The sequence below is a fragment of the Botrytis fragariae genome, assembly GCF_013461495.1.
Source record: "Botrytis fragariae strain BVB16 chromosome Unknown tig00000050, whole genome shotgun sequence".
Taxonomy (NCBI): Eukaryota; Fungi; Ascomycota; class Leotiomycetes; order Helotiales; family Sclerotiniaceae; genus Botrytis; species Botrytis fragariae.
Genome location: NW_023500992.1, coordinates 1,049,948 through 1,067,407, shown reverse-complemented (window position 1 = coordinate 1,067,407; position 17,460 = coordinate 1,049,948). Strand labels below are relative to the sequence as shown.

The window sequence follows — 17,460 nt, the reverse complement described above, 5'->3', positions numbered from 1 at the left end:
CTCCACCGAATATTCTACCGAAGATAACTAGTATATAGACTTCGTCTCAGGAAATAGGGAAAGTTCTTCCAATTGATAGAACAAGTTTAGGTTACTATCAAAGAAGAAATAAAATAGTATAGTCCGAAAAACTTCGGAAGATATCGGTTGACATCTGATGGGTGGACGTCTGAATGTTTCGGTCAAGCCTGAACATTCAAATCATTCCCCCTCAGATTGGACGAGAGACCAGCACCAGAAAGACATTTCAAAAATCTCACGGGCGTTTCGATAAAACAATATATCATTGAGAAACACAGTATTATCGAGTATCCCCGGTACTGAATTGATATTACTTTAGATACTCTAAAAGATTGCAATATCCTGACACCTTATCCCATCCAAATAAGTGTGAAATCGTTTCTTATCTTACGAAATGATCTTCTTTCCATGTCTAGCATCCCACAATGGATCTTTCTCAACATTCTCATCCCTCTTCTTCATTTGTAGGGTATTCCTCTCTCTCTTTCTGTTAATCACTGGCTTCTTCTCCTTAGTCTTCGAGTTTTTACTCAATACATCTCTCTTTCCATATGGCAAGCCAGCACCTGCAACGCAAGCGCCACCGCCCCAAGCCGCTGTAGCAGCAGCCTCCCAGACCTTCTCTACGTCTGTGATCATGGGTGCTGTCCAATACAATCTACAGTCTGCTTCTTCAACTACGTATTGAGCTGGAAGTCCATCGTTGACATTATCAGGGAGAATGGCATCTCTCAGATTGATTGACGTAGCGGTACTTCTTTCAATTGGGAAGGTTGTGAGACGGTTCAAAATGGCGATATCTTCGGGGGTCGCGTTTGGAGATGAGGCGGCAAATTGTGCATAATAGTATATGTTATCAAAGGAAAGTACTTGTGCTCCTTTGATACCACCTACACCTTGAATGGCGCCGCTCGAAGGTCGACCACCAAAAGCGATGGATTTGACACCTGCTTGAATACGCATGAACTCACTGAAAAGAGTACAGGTTGAGGCGCAGTAGCCGTCGTAGATCATGACGATATTTTCAGCGGCAAATGGTTGGGTCAAGTTACTTAACGATCCATATCCGGAGATCTCAATACCCATACCATATGTGGAGTTCACAGTGGTAAGAGGATCATCAAGGTTCCAGCGCATGAGGTTCGTGTAGTTATCACCCTTGTAAACATGAGGAGCGAACTTATCCTCGAAGGTCAAGAATGGCTGATTAGTCAAATTGTAATCGTATCGGTAGTCGAACCAAGTTTCATACTCGCTGATCAAGTCTGACGAAGCTGTATTTGGGTCATCTTGCATAAAATTAGCTTTTGATGTGGGATTACCAAAGATTAATGCATTTTCACTTACAATCTGCCGGAATATCTTCTGAAAATATCTTGGATATCGTAAGAAACGTATCAGGCTCTCTCATTCTACTGTATCCATCTTGAACTATATGAGGAAAGAGTTGACGGAATTCATCATAGCCTTGCAAAATGTAACCACCACCATTTGCTTGTAAGTCGACAATCAATTTTGTCTTTCCATCTCGAACTGCATCTGCAAGGAAGGCTTGGGTGACGGCTTGGAATTCTGCAATCGAATCGGATTCGAATGCCAAAAGACTCAAGACTGCAACATCCTCGAAACCTGGTTCGCTTAGGTAGTATCCACCGACGATAGTGTCATTAGTGATGACGACGGGCGTTGGATATCCAGTGGCTGTTACAGTAGCGGCGGCAGGCGCTGATGCAGTAGCTTCAGCAGATTCAGTCGTGGATGGCACGCAAAACTTTTGGTAAAATGACTTTCCATCAGTGACACCAGTGAAGTCTCCTTTCACATTGGCATAGTTCTCTGTGACCAAAGTTGTGCCATTTTCGAAGCCAAAGGTAGTATTTGAGCCTGGATAAATGTATCTGATTCGACCACCGGATGCGAAGTATCCCTTAGAAACGCCTGGTGAGTAGAATCAGCATAGCCCACACAATACAATAGTGGAATCGTGTATGGGAAGGGCTATATTTACCTCCTGCAACAAATGCTTTCTCGTAAAACATCGTATTGTATGCAGAATCTGCGTCTTGATTGAAAGAGGCTTGAAAGATCCAATCTTCTACATACTTTACCGCATCAACACCGTTTATTTCTGTGACCTCAGAGGCTTCTGATGGCGCAGAAATAATGTCCTCTAACAAATTGATTAGCACTGTTATTTTGGAATAAGATATTGTCCTCGAACTCACCGTATAGGTAGATTTTGGGAACTTCGACTCCATCACTGCTGATAGACACTAAAGATCTCTGACGGCGCCACTCAAAAGCAGCCGTGAGAAGATCTGGATAGACTACAAAGTGTCCATCGTGTGCCGGGGTAAAGACTTGATACAGATCTTGTTGAAATTCGTACTCATTTGCATACACGCCACCCTTCTCAAGATTTGATTTCACAGAAGCAAGTTTGGCCAATGGATCATATGGAGGATAAAAGTAATCTGCTGGTGGGTCCTTGAGATCCACGAGATCTGCCAAAGTCAGTCAAAGAGTCTACTTTAAGAGCTTCCATTAAGGAGAGTCTAATTGGGCATGATGCTAGAGGCCCCTCCAGTCAAGGTGAATCTTTACAAATATAAAGAGTGACAGATGAAACATACCTGACTGCCATTCAATATATGGCTCTAATCCTGTAACATATTCAATGGCTGCAGTGACGTTCAATGGTACTGAATTAAGACAGTCGTGTGCTAATTTAGCATCAACTGTGGGTGTAGCTAAAGCACAAAACAGTCAGTCTTAAGATCAACAAGATTCAGTGTGACACTGCTCTGTCGTATATTATGCTCAATTCATACAGGAGCTTTAAAAATAGACATTATGTTTGTTTTGGGGATGCGATCTCTGTATATGTAGTCTGACCACTAGGTACATATCTTCACTCTTGAGATCAAATTTTTCATGCGTTTCCACATACCTGATGGGGTGGCGACTTTAGCAACAGATGCTAGACTACTAACGATCCCGCAAGCTGCGAGTGTAGGTGTACCAGTACCAGTAGCTATGCCAGTACCAGTAGCCGTACCACTAATTGTTGAATTGTAGCCGTGTCCGTATCCATATGTTTTGCCTGCCATACTGCATGGCATTCCAGCCAGAACGGCAAGAAAGAAAGCCATATTTGAGGAAGGCATTTTGATTGAAGATCAAAAAAAATGCAAGCCCGAAAATCACCTCGAAAAAGGTAACGGGGAAGACAAGAGAGAGAAACAAGGGAAAGAAAGTGAATTAGAAAGTGAATCAGAGCATTGTCGTTGACATATATATTGATATGTTTTGATTGCCACCAAAGTGGCCAAGATCTTCTAATGCCATATTGGCAGGTTCTACACTCCAATGGGAATTATCATATTCCGACCTTCTTCATCGGGTAAAGTGTGATGGTGCTGCATACTGCCATTACTTATCACGAATCTCGATAAACATGGATAACAGCATTCATTGGAGAGAGACTTGGTAAAAGCTTCATTTCGCCATGCAACCCAAGCTTGATTGGTTCTGTACCTGAATGATCTTCACCATATCTCTTCGCCAAGCAGAGGACTACCTACTGCTGATGAGGCCTGTGAAGGAGCTCAGAGACCAAGGCGGTCAAAACAGGTGAATTATGCAGTACAGATACGAAGTACATAATCTTTGTACTACAGGGGAAGAATTGCTATGACAATCGTGCAATACGATCAATTTTGTTGTTATGTTTAACTGTGATGTATGGAGGAAGGACAAACCATACTTGGGTATACTTTTCGTTGGATGGAACAAAGTTTGAGTTTTGTTAGCTAGCGGCTAGCTGCAAGTTTACCGTTACCGTTCCGCTGCTAATAAGCCACAAGACGTGGCGCCGAACAAACCTAAGCCTTAATTACCATTTTAAGCTATTTTTGTCCACAGGGTATTTGATTGGATAGATAAGATAATCTGCAATAAATGTCCGCTTGGGTGCTTTTTGATTCTCGATTGTCTAATGTTTATTACTTTCCCAACCTTCTCTTTAACAAACAGTTTCAAAAGATCAGAACAAACCACCACGCTTTTGTTTCAATACAAGAGACAATCGAAAAAACTCCTCCAAAATCAAAACTCCTAGTTCCATCTGACATCTCTCATGTCACATCTCACACAATATTCCTCGCCACCTCACTGTCCGCTCAAGCAAATGCGCCACTTTTATATTCCAATCAAAATTCCAACACTCATACAAATCCTTTTCAAGATGTTCATATCAGCCTATGCATTGAGAATATAAAGGCACGGGAACCCTTACCGAAACTGAAAGCTTTGATGCCGACTGCGTTTAGTCCTTCAAAGTTTCTGACCTGGACCACACCACTTTCTCTGTTCTAATCTTTCAGCGACGGTTATTTGAGAAGTCTCGTACGACCAGAGCTGCAATTGGATCTTGTCCCCAGGCTTATTCATATCGGTTGTGTATCCATGTCCACCGGTATTATCGGACCAGGTGTCGTAGTCATGGCCACCTCCCGAACAGTACCCACAAATACCCGATTCTCTAGTACAGAAATCGCAAGTAGGAATTTGGAAATTCGGATGAGAATGTAAATCTGAAAAGCAATTGTCCTCTTCCGTAACTTCGGCATTGGACGACTTCTCATGAGAGGTCAAGGAGTTTGCTTGGATATGGACCTTAGCGGGCGCCTTGCCGCCAATGCCAATAGATTCGTCGACTGTACTTGATACAGTGCTTGCGTTGTGGTTTTTGGTAACATGACTGGTATTGTGCACAATGGACTTCTTTCTGTCGGTTGTCAATTAGTACCCAAGCAATATGAATGTGAACCTGTGCAGGGATGGAAAGCTCACGACATCTTCGTCATTTTGATCCCTGATGAAGTAACTGTTGATCTCTCTCTACAATGCTTACTTTTTGACACAAAGTGGGACAGTGTCATCTTCTTAAGATTTGCTTCAAATTGCCAAGAACGAAGCTCTCTGGAGATTGTTAGTTGGGAATTGGTGGGTCGCAACGATTCGATGACACAACCCATCTTCGAGGTGCAGAGATCCCGCAATGGCCATTCGGTCATTCTTGATAGTGTGAGATACTCAATAGCTATTGGGTCTGACACTAGCCCAGTTTCAATGTTGACGCAGACTCGAGAATTTGAACCCTACAGGACAAAGATCGTGTTAAAAGCTTGTTCCATGTACCGTGAGCGGCACCTGTCATTCGAGAACAATCCTATAGTTCTTGATTCTTAGTGCCAAAATTGGTATCCGTTGGACTAATGAGGCCGTATTACATCCGACAGGTTCGATTTCGGAAGCTTCTGATCCAGTGGAGACCATCTTTATCCCGGGGCAACTCTAGTTCCGCATGATTGCAATCTTCTAAGAAGTCTTAATTTTGTTCAAGCTGCAGATATCATAGTCTAGACGACCAAGGAATTTTTGCGCTGTCGACGCCTTCGCTGGTAGCTCATGAAATTAACATGCAGGCTTCCAACAACACTTCATGAATTGATTACCCTCACTTGCTATCTCTGCTTTGTGCGAATGGCTACCCAACGCACCCTCTTCACGAATTTCTGAGACATCACTCGGGCAATGCCATCGTAATGCAACCAAGACTCTCGTGGAGAACAACAGTGAAATATCTGTTGGGTCAATATGGCAATTTTTCTTTCGCTCCTCATTGCGGGAGTGGTTCCAGGCGACGGATGGCTGCAGCCTCCTCATGTTCACACCTTGGGCGCTTTTGCAGCGTTATTGCTCAGACAGGGCACTGAAGGATTCCGAGTGTCGGTGTGCATAATGCGCGCAGCATGCGTGGTTCTGAATTGTATTTGCGCTGGCATGCGGGAAAATGTTTGTTTGCCTTTCCAACAATCACGCCACTTCTTGCCATGTACATATCTTGGAAGAATTTGTTATTTTAAGATAAGGAAAACGATCCAATTTGCCTACCTGGTGTTCATACAATTACTAGGATTCTGCAGTCTTATGTCAGGTGAACGCCAGCAAAAACCCAGCCATAAGGTAAACGGTTACATTGATTAGGGATACCCAGAACAATGGCTACTTACCTACACTACCAAGACCGACGAGGAAAACTTCAAGTTCACGAAGAAGCAGCGATTTGAATCAGTGTGCAGAATAAGTCCTGATTTTTGGTACCGCATGACGAGAGATGTGCATCAAAACCTCTTTACGCTCCAATTTGGATATTTTATGCGTTCACTTGTTGTTCTTACCGCCCCGAGATGCAAACATTCGTATCACCACACCAAAATCCTCTTGAACACACATCTCAACGTCCAGTATTTTCCAGTGCCAATTTGATGTTGCCCAACTATCCTCCTACTCCTAAAAGGGCCGCCACAAAAGAGGATGCATCTCGTCTTGCTCTGCAGCTCCGTAGAGTTTTGATACCGTCAACCTCGACAATGCCACCAATAATTACTACGTGAAATTTTGAATATGTGCATGTGCAGGTGACTCGAAATAAAATTTGAGTTGGGCTTATTCTCGTTCATCACTACCTAACCTTCTTCTTTCAAGAACTTCACGATTACACTGCAGATTTCATCATATGGAAATGGTAAGACCAAGGGTTCATACAGTGGGGTTTGAAAATGCATGCCCCTGCAGATGTGCGACAATGAAGCTTGTATACCATTCGCAACTTTGTAAAAGTACCACTGCAGTGGTGGGGAAAAGGCTCCGTATAAATTCCGTTTGGCCATCTAGCAACGGTTGTTCCCGATTCGCAGATAATCACATATGATCAAATCTGACATGGCCTATCGAGTAATGACCGGACTGAATTTGCAGTATGAGGTGATGGCATTTTGCATCATTTCCATGTTCCATGTTCCATGTTCCATTTTTCTATTGTTTGGATACATATGTGAATGGTTTGCTCCAGATATAATTGAAATATCTTGTTTGCGGACTCGGACTATAAGACTAATGACTTTATCATCCCATTGGCTTATCACCCTATAGCGATTAACATACAACATCGTATCATGCTATACGATACCACTGGTAGGACCACCTAGCCAAGTAATAATGATGTTTCACCGTTGCCCGTCGTAAAAACTTGAGATGGGAATGCTCTGATGTTCAATTAGTCAATCATCATGAGACAGGTATGCTTTTATGTTTGCCTCGGTAATGTGAGTATTATGAGGTATGCCGCTTCACGTTGTCAATGATGTCTGGACAAGCCCAAGAACCCTGCATTTTGGAGAAAAGCTAAGATGCGGGTACTAATCGTTGCTAACGTCACCGGGAGGGCTAATATGGAAGGAAGCTTAAGCTTTGACCTGTGGTACCTTCTCGAGCTACTTCGAATGCTTACCTGTGCATTGATAGTCGATAGACAATGGTACAATGGTACAATGGAAAACACCTCACAATGGAAAACAACTGATAATTGGAAAAAGGAAAGAGTACATCACATCGAGAATTATTATGAGCAATTCGAAAGTGCAACACAATCAATCACCATAGATCCGGTACTTATGATCAATCATGATATTCAACATCTAATATCTAGCTATTTATCATACGATTTCCCTGCCCATGCCGTGCCATCCATCCATCCATCCATCCATCCATACATCCATTGTCTAGAACTCCCAGGAGGGACAACCTAACCAACCAACCCTAGCTGCTCTATTAGCCTTTACCCCACAACATTCCATCAATCCAATCCTTACCAGCCCTCCGCCAATTCCTCTTTTATCTTCCTAACCTATAAAACTAAACATATATCAATGGCTCCCGACTTAAACTCACTTCCTTCTTCACGTTCATCAAATACTTCACCCAACATGTCCCGCACAGCTTCAAATCCAGGCGATAGCCCCGCACATATGAATGTACGAGCTCAAAGTCCTTCTCCATCACCACGCTCTGCATCCACATCGCTCCAAGCTGCTGCTGCAGTTAACGCGGGCCTTCAACAAGAAGAAAGTACAAGACGTATGTTTGGTTTCTTTATTCACTCCTTTAACCTACCACAAATAATCGATCAACACAAAAACGACGGCTAATTTTATACGTAGGTGGTTCTACAAGCCGGCATAGACAAGCTTCGACAGCTTCTCACTCAGGCAGAAGACGATCAACAGTTCTGAATGCTTTACAAATGAATGACCCAACCTTACCACCTCAAGGAGAAATCGTCAGTGAAAGCCAAAATCGTACAGCCAGCCCTATGTCACTCACAGGGTCACCCATCACTGCAAGTGGTGATCATCGACATTATCGCGCACCTAGTCTTGGCGAAATTCATCAGGAATTGGAACAAGAACAAGAAGCTCAAGTGGTAAGTTACTGTTCTATCAGACGATGTGCCGAAATTGCCAGCTCACTAGTTGATTTCTCTTTTATTCAGAATCGCCTTTTGCATATGATTCGAACTCAACAACAACAACTCCAGCAATTACAAGCTGCTAGTGGTCAAGCGTCTGGTTCTGTTGCCATAGATGAATCTACCCCAACATCTGAGCGGTCTCTATCGTTTTCGACACAAAATATCCCACCAAATGTTACCTCAGCAGTCCAAGCTCCCCGATCACCTGTTACTGTAATGCATCCTCGGACTTCCTTCGATGTTGCACGAGAAAGTCTAAACCGGCGATCCAGAACACCTAGTCGAACTGCATCTCCTAGGTTGAGGTCTACATCTATAAGCAATGAAGGGGGAGATGCATGGAATCTAGGTGGTCGTGATGAAAGTGCATATTATCAAGCCGAAACCCAAACAATGATTCGAGAGAATCAAATGTTGCGTCAAAGAATTCGGGAATTGGGTAAGTTAAACTTTATCACATCTCTTCAATATCCCTTCATACTAACTGATAATGATTAGAGCGGCAAGTTAGTGAACAACATGCAAATTCCTCCATAACACACGAACCTGCCTTGAGTTCCCATCTAGCATCCTCCACCTCGTTCTCTGAAGAAGCAACACCACCTGTTGCACCAGCAGAGGAGCCAAAACAAGATTGACACAACACAAACACTCAGAGGCTTTCTTTTTGTATGGGAAATACTGCGGACTAGAGGAGAGGCGTAATAAGTGATTCCACGGATCAAGTGTATCCAAACAGTAAACTTTACGAAACTTTGGCGTTGGTGTGTTTATTAGTACGTTTATTGTTGGGCAGTAACGAAGCTACCTAAGAGTCTAAAAGCGCGAGAAGATTTCTTATTCCTAGAATCAAGATTTAACAACAACTCAACCCGTAATGAATAATATTCTTTCAGGACTATGAGATTTAATTCAAAGATGAAGATAGTGACAGCCTTGTCTTTGAGCCTTGTGAACCCCTGCATTTGCACGGAAGCTCCCCGCACTCGTGCTATTGCATCATTACAATCTTATGCAACGACAAGCCATTGAATCCTGATAGACTAACAGCTTGAAATTAGAGCTCATTGATCGAATAAAAAGTTGTGAATATGTTTCGCAGCTGCATTCGAGGTCAACTGACCTCAAAACTAATGCAGCGACGATGTTTCACAAGTACTATCTCACGACAGGCTGATTTTACACATGCTGTATATCCCCTTCCATAGTACCAACGATATGTTCTTGCAATTGAATGCTAATTTGCTAAGGTCATCGGTGGAGGTGCAGTAGGCCTTGCAATTGCGAGGCAATTGGCAGGTAGAGATGGGGCAAGCACATTACTTCTCGAGCGAAATAGTGCCGTGGGAATGGAAACCAGTTCGAGGAATTCTGAAGTCAGTATCTCTCTCCTGATATCTCTGTTATGTCATCATTGCCCAAGAATATATGTCGAGATATTCAAATCAACATTTTCACTCAGCTGATAGCCTTTCCATCAGGTTATCCACGCTGGTCTTTATTACGGCGCCGATTCCCTCAAAACCAAACTATGCATTCGTGGTCGTCAAATGCTCTATACCCTCTGCGCCCAATACAACATCCCTCACAAAAACATGGGCAAATGGATCGTAGCCCAAACAGACCAACAATACGAAGAACTCATCAAAGTCCACGAGTTCAGCAAAACGCTCGAGAATGTCCCCACGCATTTCGTATCGTTGAAACAGGCTGCCATCGAAGAGCCATACGTGCGCGCACACACGGGGATTCTCGCGAGTCCGTCGACGGGCATCGTAGATTCGCATGCGTATATGCAATTTCTGCATGGAGATTTTGAGGAGCGGGGTGGAGATACCGCGTTGAATAGTAATGTGGTTGCGATTACTCCATTAGGTGACAAGGGAAGTATGGGCTGGGAAATCCTCGTGCGGGATAAAGCGAGCGGGGAAGAAAATACCTTTAACGCGGAGAGTATAGTTAATTCCGCGGGCTTGGGAGCGTGCGCTGTGAATAATATGATTTTGCCGCCGGAACAACATCTCACGCAGTATTACGCGAAGGGGAATTATTTCTCCTATTCCCCCAGTACGCCCACGACGAAACATCTTATTTATCCGGCGCCGGAGCCGGGGCTCGGGGGGCTGGGCACGCATCTTACGCTTGATATCGCGGGACGGATTCGTTTTGGTCCGGATGTGGAGTGGGTTGATAGCGCGGAGGATTTAGCGGTTAATAGTGCGCGGTTGCCGCAGGCGATAGAGCAGATACGACGGTTTTTGCCGGATGTGAAGGTTGAGGGGATTCGGCCGGATTACGCGGGCATTCGACCGAAGTTGGCGAGGGGAGGGGCGGTGGGGAGTGGGAAGGGGTTTCAGGATTTTGTGGTGAGGGATATGAGGGGGGAGGGGTGGAGCGGGTGGGTGAATTTGCTGGGGATTGAGAGTCCCGGGTTGACGAGCAGTTTGGCGATTGCCGAGGTGGTGGAGGGGGAGTTGTATGGGTAAGTGAGGCGTAGGGAATGGGAGGGGAGGAGAGAGGGTGGCGAACTACGATGATATGATGAGGGATACGTTTGGATATGACTATACTTGCCGAGAGCAGAGAGATGGAAGCGAGGGCTATACGCAAAAGCGAGGCAAACGGTGTGCGATAAATATAGCAGATTGAAAATATCAAACTATTGGCGAGCTGCAGAAATAAAGGATACAGATCCCTACTTCTAACAATTTCCATTCCGATCTCTTTTCATTGCCCAAGTAGGTAGGTAGGTATTTGAATATACAGAACTACTTACTTGGGTGGATAATCTATTCAGTCCAACCTGATTCGATATGATGTTCCTCTCCCAAATCAATCTTGATTGATAGATAGATAGATTTGCACTTTTCACCTGATATATGCTATCCGATCTGGTCTAATTAGAAGTTTCCTCGACTTTGCAACTTACATCTCTATCTAATATCCATATGAATCTATCCATCTCATTTCATTTTATTGCATCTCATCACATATCACATACTACCAAGTATTCATACATACAAACCCGTATACACAAGAACGCGGCACTTCACAATCTCATTCACAATCTCATTCACAACCTCATTCTCGTTTTCATTGTAATATTCGTGTACCTTTCTCCACTCCTTTCTCCTCCTCTCCCTCCCTTTCCTTTTCCGTTCTTTTCTCGTCGCAACAAAACTCATCCCCATACTCATTCTCAAACCACGCATTATCGAATCCCCCTCTCTTCCCAACCCAGGTATCCTATCATATCCTACAAGTACAAGTACAAGTTTCATTCATGCATACCAACCAGCATACCATCATCACCATCATTCCTCCCCTATCCATCCATCTTTCTGCTGCACTTTTTTTCAAAACAGAAAAAAGAGAAAAGGTGACAGGATGAGATACAAGACAAGAGAAGACAAGACAAGCCATAACATAAAAATGCTCTTTCTCACGAGCTCAGAATCTGAATCTTTATTATAAAAAGGGTAAAAAAAGTGAAGAAGAATATTATAAATACAAGCGAGAAGTAATGTAAGCAGGTAATGTAGGTAAAGTAGGTAGGTAAACTTAATCCCTAAAACCCCATAGAAAGAAACATAAGCTCATAGAATCCATATCCATCCATCATACCAATGCCCTATACCTTTTACACAAAAAGAAGAAAGGAGAATCAAGTCTTTTGTTCCCCTATCTCTCCATCTTGATCCGATGCCTTTTCCTCATCCGTAGTATTCGTATCTTCGTTTATGTGATTGGTTGATGTTGATATTTTTGAAGCTTCTTTTGCTGCAGCGGATTTTTTTGCTTTCTTCTTGGATTTCTTGGACTTTTTGGGAGGGGTTTCTTTGGTGGTGGAAACTTCTTTGGGCGGAGATGTGTGTTCATCTTCGCTGGAATTATCCTTCTGCTCTTGTACTTCTTGCTCCTCTTCTGTTTCTCCGCTACTTTCAGTACTAGATGGCTCTGAAGCCGGCTCTGGTTCTGATTCTGGAATTGGGTCCTCAATGACTGTCTCTGACTTCTCTTCGCTAGCATCACCATTCTCTTGTTCTACCTCCGTCTTGTCCCCCACTGAATCACCAGACATACTATCCCACGACCCTGTTGAATCTGCTTTCGAATCATTATCATCATGGATAACAGTCTCAGAATCTTCCAGCTCAGATTCCAGATCTTGGATCGTTTGCAAACTTAATTGTTCTTCCTCTACTACCCCATTATTCGTCTCCTCGGGTTCCATATCATCATCTGGATCCACCTCCTTAACGGTCTCCACAATAACGGGTATCTCTATCTCTGTTTTAGTATCATTTTCCGTCTCTCCGTCCTCTCCCTCTTCCTCCGCAATTCGTGAATTACGTGCAGCCCTTAATCTTTGAGTTATGTCCCCTTCTTCCTCATCAATTTCCTGAACTGTCGTGATTGCCGATCCCACTGAAGGTGATTGTCTAACATGCCTTCTAGTAGTATTTTGTCTTCCAAGCCCTAAGAAGTCTTCCTCAACCCCTACTGGTGTCTTCAAAATCGATGTAACCGCCGGTGGTTTATCCTCAACATATTCCAATCCCTCTGCTTCTGGTGGAAGCTTATAGTTCTCTGGCGGCAATAGCTCATGCATATCACAAACCGTCTTAAACAAAACATAAAGACCTGTCTGACCCTCAACCTGCCAGAATACTCCCCGATGTTGAAACCACGCATGCGCAAATATTCGATGTAAGCGTCTGAAAATATTAATTAAATGTTTAACACCAGCCCCTCTATCATCCATCGCATCACCAGCGGCCATACTCAAACGACTTGGAAATATCTTTTGACTAGTTACAATATTTGTAGCCCAGTCCAAGGTATGACAGCAGTAATCAATCGCGCAACAACTTTTGGGTGATTCGTGTACGGCGCAAAGAAACTGCCATTCGGAAGCGCGCATTTCTGGACATGTATGTGCGGAACAAGGAGGATCATCGAAGAGGAATCCAATTATTAAATCATTACATTTGTTGATTAAGAAACGACAGAGTTCGTAAAGCCATAGAGCTTGGTCGAGTCCATGTGGTGGTGTCGCTATTTCGACAGCGGTTTCGCGGGTTATGGGGATGCTATGGTCTTTGGAGGGAGGTTTAGTGTGATAGTAATGGAGCGCTTTTAAATGTTCTTGTAGTTGAAATGCTGAGTCGAGCTGTATGATATTCAAAATGAGTTAGCAATGTCATCATAATATAGATGCGACGTAGCCTTTGAGCTTAAAATCAGGAAATCAGGAGGTACCAACCTCACTCAAAGGTATGAGAGGTGGACCAGCAGCCATATCAGCAGCTTTTGTTCCAGGATGTATCCTTCGACTAGCATTTGTTTCTATAATACTTTGCTCAATCATTTGTTCTTGATTTGAGGAAGCACTTCCAAGGGACGGCGATTTCGGACCAATCTGGATTTCTGTAGGAGGAGGTGGGCTGGGAAGCCGTGGAGAGCTTGGTGGGAGACTAGACATCATGATCAACCCCTCGAATTGACTTTGTAAATCTTTTACATATGCCAAAAATTGATGCGCTCGAGGTTGCGACTTGGAGGAGTTGAGTTTGTTTACTTTTTAACGAACGATAAATTGAAAGTTGATGGGTGTGGATTAATATTACAGTATTACAGTAATACCGGTAGTAACGCGCCAATTTCTTCAGATCCGCGTCAACCAATCAAATCTTATGGTTCTTTAAATAGTGTCGGGAACTCTAAATTGGGTGCAAGGACGCTGAACTTTCACAAGGCTGTAGAACATGTGAGGAATAAGGGTTTTTTATATTTTGTGGGAAAAACGATTAAAATCAAAATCAAAATCAAAATCTTCTTCAAGTAGAGAGAGGCAGAGAAAGAGACAGAGAAAGAGAGAGATACTAAAGAATAATCTATAATATTTTACTTCTTTGATAGACGTTTACACATACCTCACCTACTCCGGGTACATATCCATCATGGACGTCGATGATGATATTCCCATGCTAGTTGATGTGGAAGGCAAAGAAGTTAATGCAGAAGAAAAAGAAGCAAAACCCATCAAAGTACCAATTACAATTGTCACAGGCAAGTTCTATATGTATACCTAGATATTTGAATGAAAAAACATAACTAACTATGAATTTGAAGGATATCTTGGTGCTGGAAAGACCACTTTGATGAACTATATCTTGAACGAACAACATGGGAAGAAAATCGCTGTGATATTAAATGGTATTCATTCTTCACATTATACATACTCTTCAAATCCTGTACCATACAATGTAACACTTCACTAACTATTTCTGTAGAATTCGGTGATTGTAAGTTGGAAAACTATAGATCAAGTGATCTTCCCAGTCTATAAGTCAAGATACGAATGTATCATAACTCGGAGCTATTCCCTCTGACTTATCATATTCTAACTAACATCTTCGCCATCCAGCCGCTGATATTGAGAAATCTCTTACTGTCAACACGGGCAGTGAGCAAGTAGAAGAATGGCTCGATGTTGGTAATGGCTGTATCTGTTGTTCCGTAAAGTAAATCCCCACGCTCTTCTTTTCCCCATCCCCATCTATATATCCCTTCCCCATCCCAACCATACCTCACCAACACACCCCCAGAGACTCCGGCGTCAACGCCATCGAAACCCTCATGGACCGCCGCGGCGCCTTCGACTACATCCTCCTCGAAACGACCGGGCTCGCCGATCCCGGCAACCTCGCCCCCCTCTTCTGGGTCGACGAAGGTCTTGGAAGCACCATCTACCTCGACGGAATCGTCACTCTCGTCGACGCAAAAAACATTCTCAAATCACTCAACGAACCCATCCCCTCGGAAATCCCCTCGGAAACACCCAATCAGAACAAATCCCACGCCAGCGCCGATGCCAATTCTGATTCTAACGAGAAACACGACCATTCCGGTCCTCATCTCACGACCGCCCACCTCCAAATCTCTCACGCCGATGTTCTCATCCTCAATAAATCGGATTTGGTAACTCCGGAAGAATTGGAAATCGTCAAGGAGAGAATCACAGCTATAAATGGCTTGGCAAAATTACACATTACGGAATTCGGCGCAACGCCCCAATTAGAAGGTGTCTTGTTGGATTTGCATGCGTATGATAGAGTCGATTTCAATCTGGAGGAAGTAAAAGCAAAAGGGCATAGTCATTTAGATCCTGTGAGTTTTAATTTTCACTTTCTGATTTCCACTTTGTCTTCCCCATCTCATCTATCAAAACATTCCAAATCAACCCCCCTCCCCATTCCTCCCCATCTCCTGCCAAAACAGAAACAAAACAAAACGAAACTAACATCTCAACCCCCACCCAGACAATCACCACCCTCACCCTAACCACTCCACCCCTTTCCCCCACCAGCCTCCCCCACCTCGACGCCTGGCTACGCTCTCTCCTCTGGGACTCTCGCATTCCCTCCCCATCCCCATCCCCATCCTCGCTGACCTCCTCCTCTCTCCCTCATACAAACCTCTCTCTCCCCTCCCCCGAAATCCACCGCCTAAAAGCCCGTCTCCCCCTCACAAATAACACCACCAAAATCATCCAAGCCGTGCGCGAGGTATTCGAGATCCTGGATGACATATCTCCCCCTTCCTCTCTCCCCAAACCCACAACCACAGCCGAGATTGCACCTCCACCCCCCCAAAACGAAATGGAATCCGATGGCAACAGCGAGGGAAAAATCGTATTAATCGGAAGGAATATTAGAGAGATGGAAGACGTACTCCTTGAAAGTTTTTTGAATTGTGTGGTGGAGGAGAAGGGGTGTTAGTTAGGTGGAGATGTTGCATGTTGGATGGGGGATGGGGTGTTTTAGATTTTAGATGTTAACACCAATATCAATATCAAGATAAATCCATATACCACAAACTCTAAATAGGATTCTAGATTCATCTCTCCATCTCTCCATCCATCTCACTATTACACACAAATATCTCACTACCACACACATATACCAACCCAAGTACAACACAATCCTCTCATTATACCATTCCAAATCGCATACATAGAACATTAGCATCATATACATCTTCTCCTTTCTATCCTACCCTTATTTGTCATTCATTCATTCATTCATTCATCATCATCATCATCATTCACAATAAATCAAGATACAACCGCCACACACACCTGCACAAACAAACAAAAATTCCCCTCAAATCCAAATCACCCAAAACACATATGAAAAGATCAAAAAAAAAATCTCATAAAAACAATATCTTATCATGGTCATGTTCATATTCATGTTATAGCATAAAGCACCACTCAAGAAACTTTATCTTTTCTTCTCTTATCTTCCAAGTTTTTTTTCCTTGGTCTATCCCCCTTCCCCTATTTCTCTCTTCGTTCTCCATTTTCCATCCTTATCTCCCACTCCCCCTACCCCTTCACACTAACCACTATCCCTCAATATTTATCCCACCTCCCCTTTTACCATAAACAGAAAAGAAAAATAAAGACGAATAGTCTTTCCTTCCATCCATCCATCCATCCATTTCTCTCCCGCCCACCCCATCTATATTTGTATAGCAACACCCCACCCAATGAATTTATTCGTCCCTCCCACAATAAAAGAGGACAAACTATAACCCCAACGCCAGAAATGCTATGTACATGTATCTCATTCGTCGATTATGCTTTGCAATGCAGTGCTGGAAAGCCGCTCATCGAAAGACGAAAAAATCAAGTAAAAAGACTGCGCAAAAAAAAATGTAAAATGAAAAAATAAAGGCCATAACATCAAAATGATGGCCAGTCCCCCAAAAAGCTTCTCGATGCTCCATTAAATGCGTTCATTTCCGGGTAAGACTTCTCGAGCCGATGTTCATTCGTACAGTATGTGATACTGTATTCTCCTGGTTTCGAAAAGGAAATCTCGTTTTCGTCATCTCCAATTGATCCTTCTGCTGGGATATATTCAGGTCCAAAAGTAATATCGAGGGAAATCTATGCAATCGCTAAAAGACAACTGATCGTTTCAAAGCCTCTGCCAAGGCCTAAATACCTGCTCTCGAAGTAATAATACAACTGGTGCCCAAGATCGATGAAG

General features: G+C 43.4%; 7 protein-coding genes across 7 annotated transcripts; 4 read left to right on the top strand and 3 right to left on the bottom strand.

Moving 5' to 3' along the window:
- Positions 1 to 408: 408 nt before the first annotated feature.
- On the bottom strand, positions 409 to 3,188 carry Bfra_004338 (putative peptidase s41 family protein; the record flags this gene model as incomplete). The annotated part of the gene is made up of 6 exons (XM_037334744.1): positions 409 to 1,310; positions 1,369 to 1,959; positions 2,030 to 2,191; positions 2,247 to 2,525; positions 2,655 to 2,771; positions 2,972 to 3,188. 6 exons carry the CDS (start codon positions 3,186 to 3,188, stop codon positions 409 to 411), a joined length of 2,268 nt encoding a protein of 755 aa, XP_037193278.1.
- Positions 3,189 to 4,356: 1,168 nt separating this feature from the next.
- Positions 4,357 to 5,099, bottom strand: Bfra_004337 (uncharacterized protein; the record flags this gene model as incomplete). Its single annotated transcript, XM_037334743.1, has 2 exons — positions 4,357 to 4,810; positions 4,876 to 5,099. 2 exons carry the CDS (start codon positions 5,097 to 5,099, stop codon positions 4,357 to 4,359), a joined length of 678 nt encoding a protein of 225 aa, XP_037193277.1.
- Positions 5,100 to 5,682: 583 nt separating this feature from the next.
- Positions 5,683 to 6,482, top strand: Bfra_004336 (uncharacterized protein; the record flags this gene model as incomplete). Its single annotated transcript, XM_037334742.1, has 2 exons — positions 5,683 to 5,880; positions 6,201 to 6,482. 2 exons carry the CDS (start codon positions 5,683 to 5,685, stop codon positions 6,480 to 6,482), a joined length of 480 nt encoding a protein of 159 aa, XP_037193276.1.
- Positions 6,483 to 7,796: 1,314 nt separating this feature from the next.
- On the top strand, positions 7,797 to 9,036 carry Bfra_004335 (putative fad dependent oxidoreductase protein; the record flags this gene model as incomplete). The annotated part of the gene is made up of 4 exons (XM_037334741.1): positions 7,797 to 8,004; positions 8,088 to 8,350; positions 8,420 to 8,837; positions 8,897 to 9,036. 4 exons carry the CDS (start codon positions 7,797 to 7,799, stop codon positions 9,034 to 9,036), a joined length of 1,029 nt encoding a protein of 342 aa, XP_037193275.1.
- A 453-nt stretch (positions 9,037 to 9,489) lies between these two features.
- Positions 9,490 to 10,884, top strand: Bfra_004334 (putative nad dehydrogenase protein; the record flags this gene model as incomplete). Its single annotated transcript, XM_037334740.1, has 3 exons — positions 9,490 to 9,588; positions 9,649 to 9,774; positions 9,880 to 10,884. The coding sequence occupies 3 exons, from the start codon at positions 9,490 to 9,492 to the stop codon at positions 10,882 to 10,884; spliced, it is 1,230 nt and encodes a 409-aa protein (XP_037193274.1).
- Positions 10,885 to 12,062: 1,178 nt separating this feature from the next.
- Positions 12,063 to 13,986, bottom strand: Bfra_004333 (putative mob1 phocein family protein; the record flags this gene model as incomplete). Its single annotated transcript, XM_037334739.1, has 2 exons — positions 13,665 to 13,986; positions 12,063 to 13,571 (listed from the first exon to the last, which is right to left on the bottom strand). Exons 1-2 carry the CDS (start codon positions 13,884 to 13,886, stop codon positions 12,063 to 12,065), a joined length of 1,731 nt encoding a protein of 576 aa, XP_037193273.1. The 5' UTR covers positions 13,887 to 13,986.
- Positions 13,987 to 14,361: 375 nt separating this feature from the next.
- Bfra_004332 (uncharacterized protein) lies at positions 14,362 to 16,182 on the top strand (the record flags this gene model as incomplete). Its single annotated transcript, XM_037334738.1, has 6 exons — positions 14,362 to 14,470; positions 14,534 to 14,617; positions 14,695 to 14,706; positions 14,829 to 14,925; positions 15,010 to 15,571; positions 15,724 to 16,182. The coding sequence occupies 6 exons, from the start codon at positions 14,362 to 14,364 to the stop codon at positions 16,180 to 16,182; spliced, it is 1,323 nt and encodes a 440-aa protein (XP_037193272.1).
- Between the last annotated feature and the right edge of the window lie 1,278 nt (positions 16,183 to 17,460).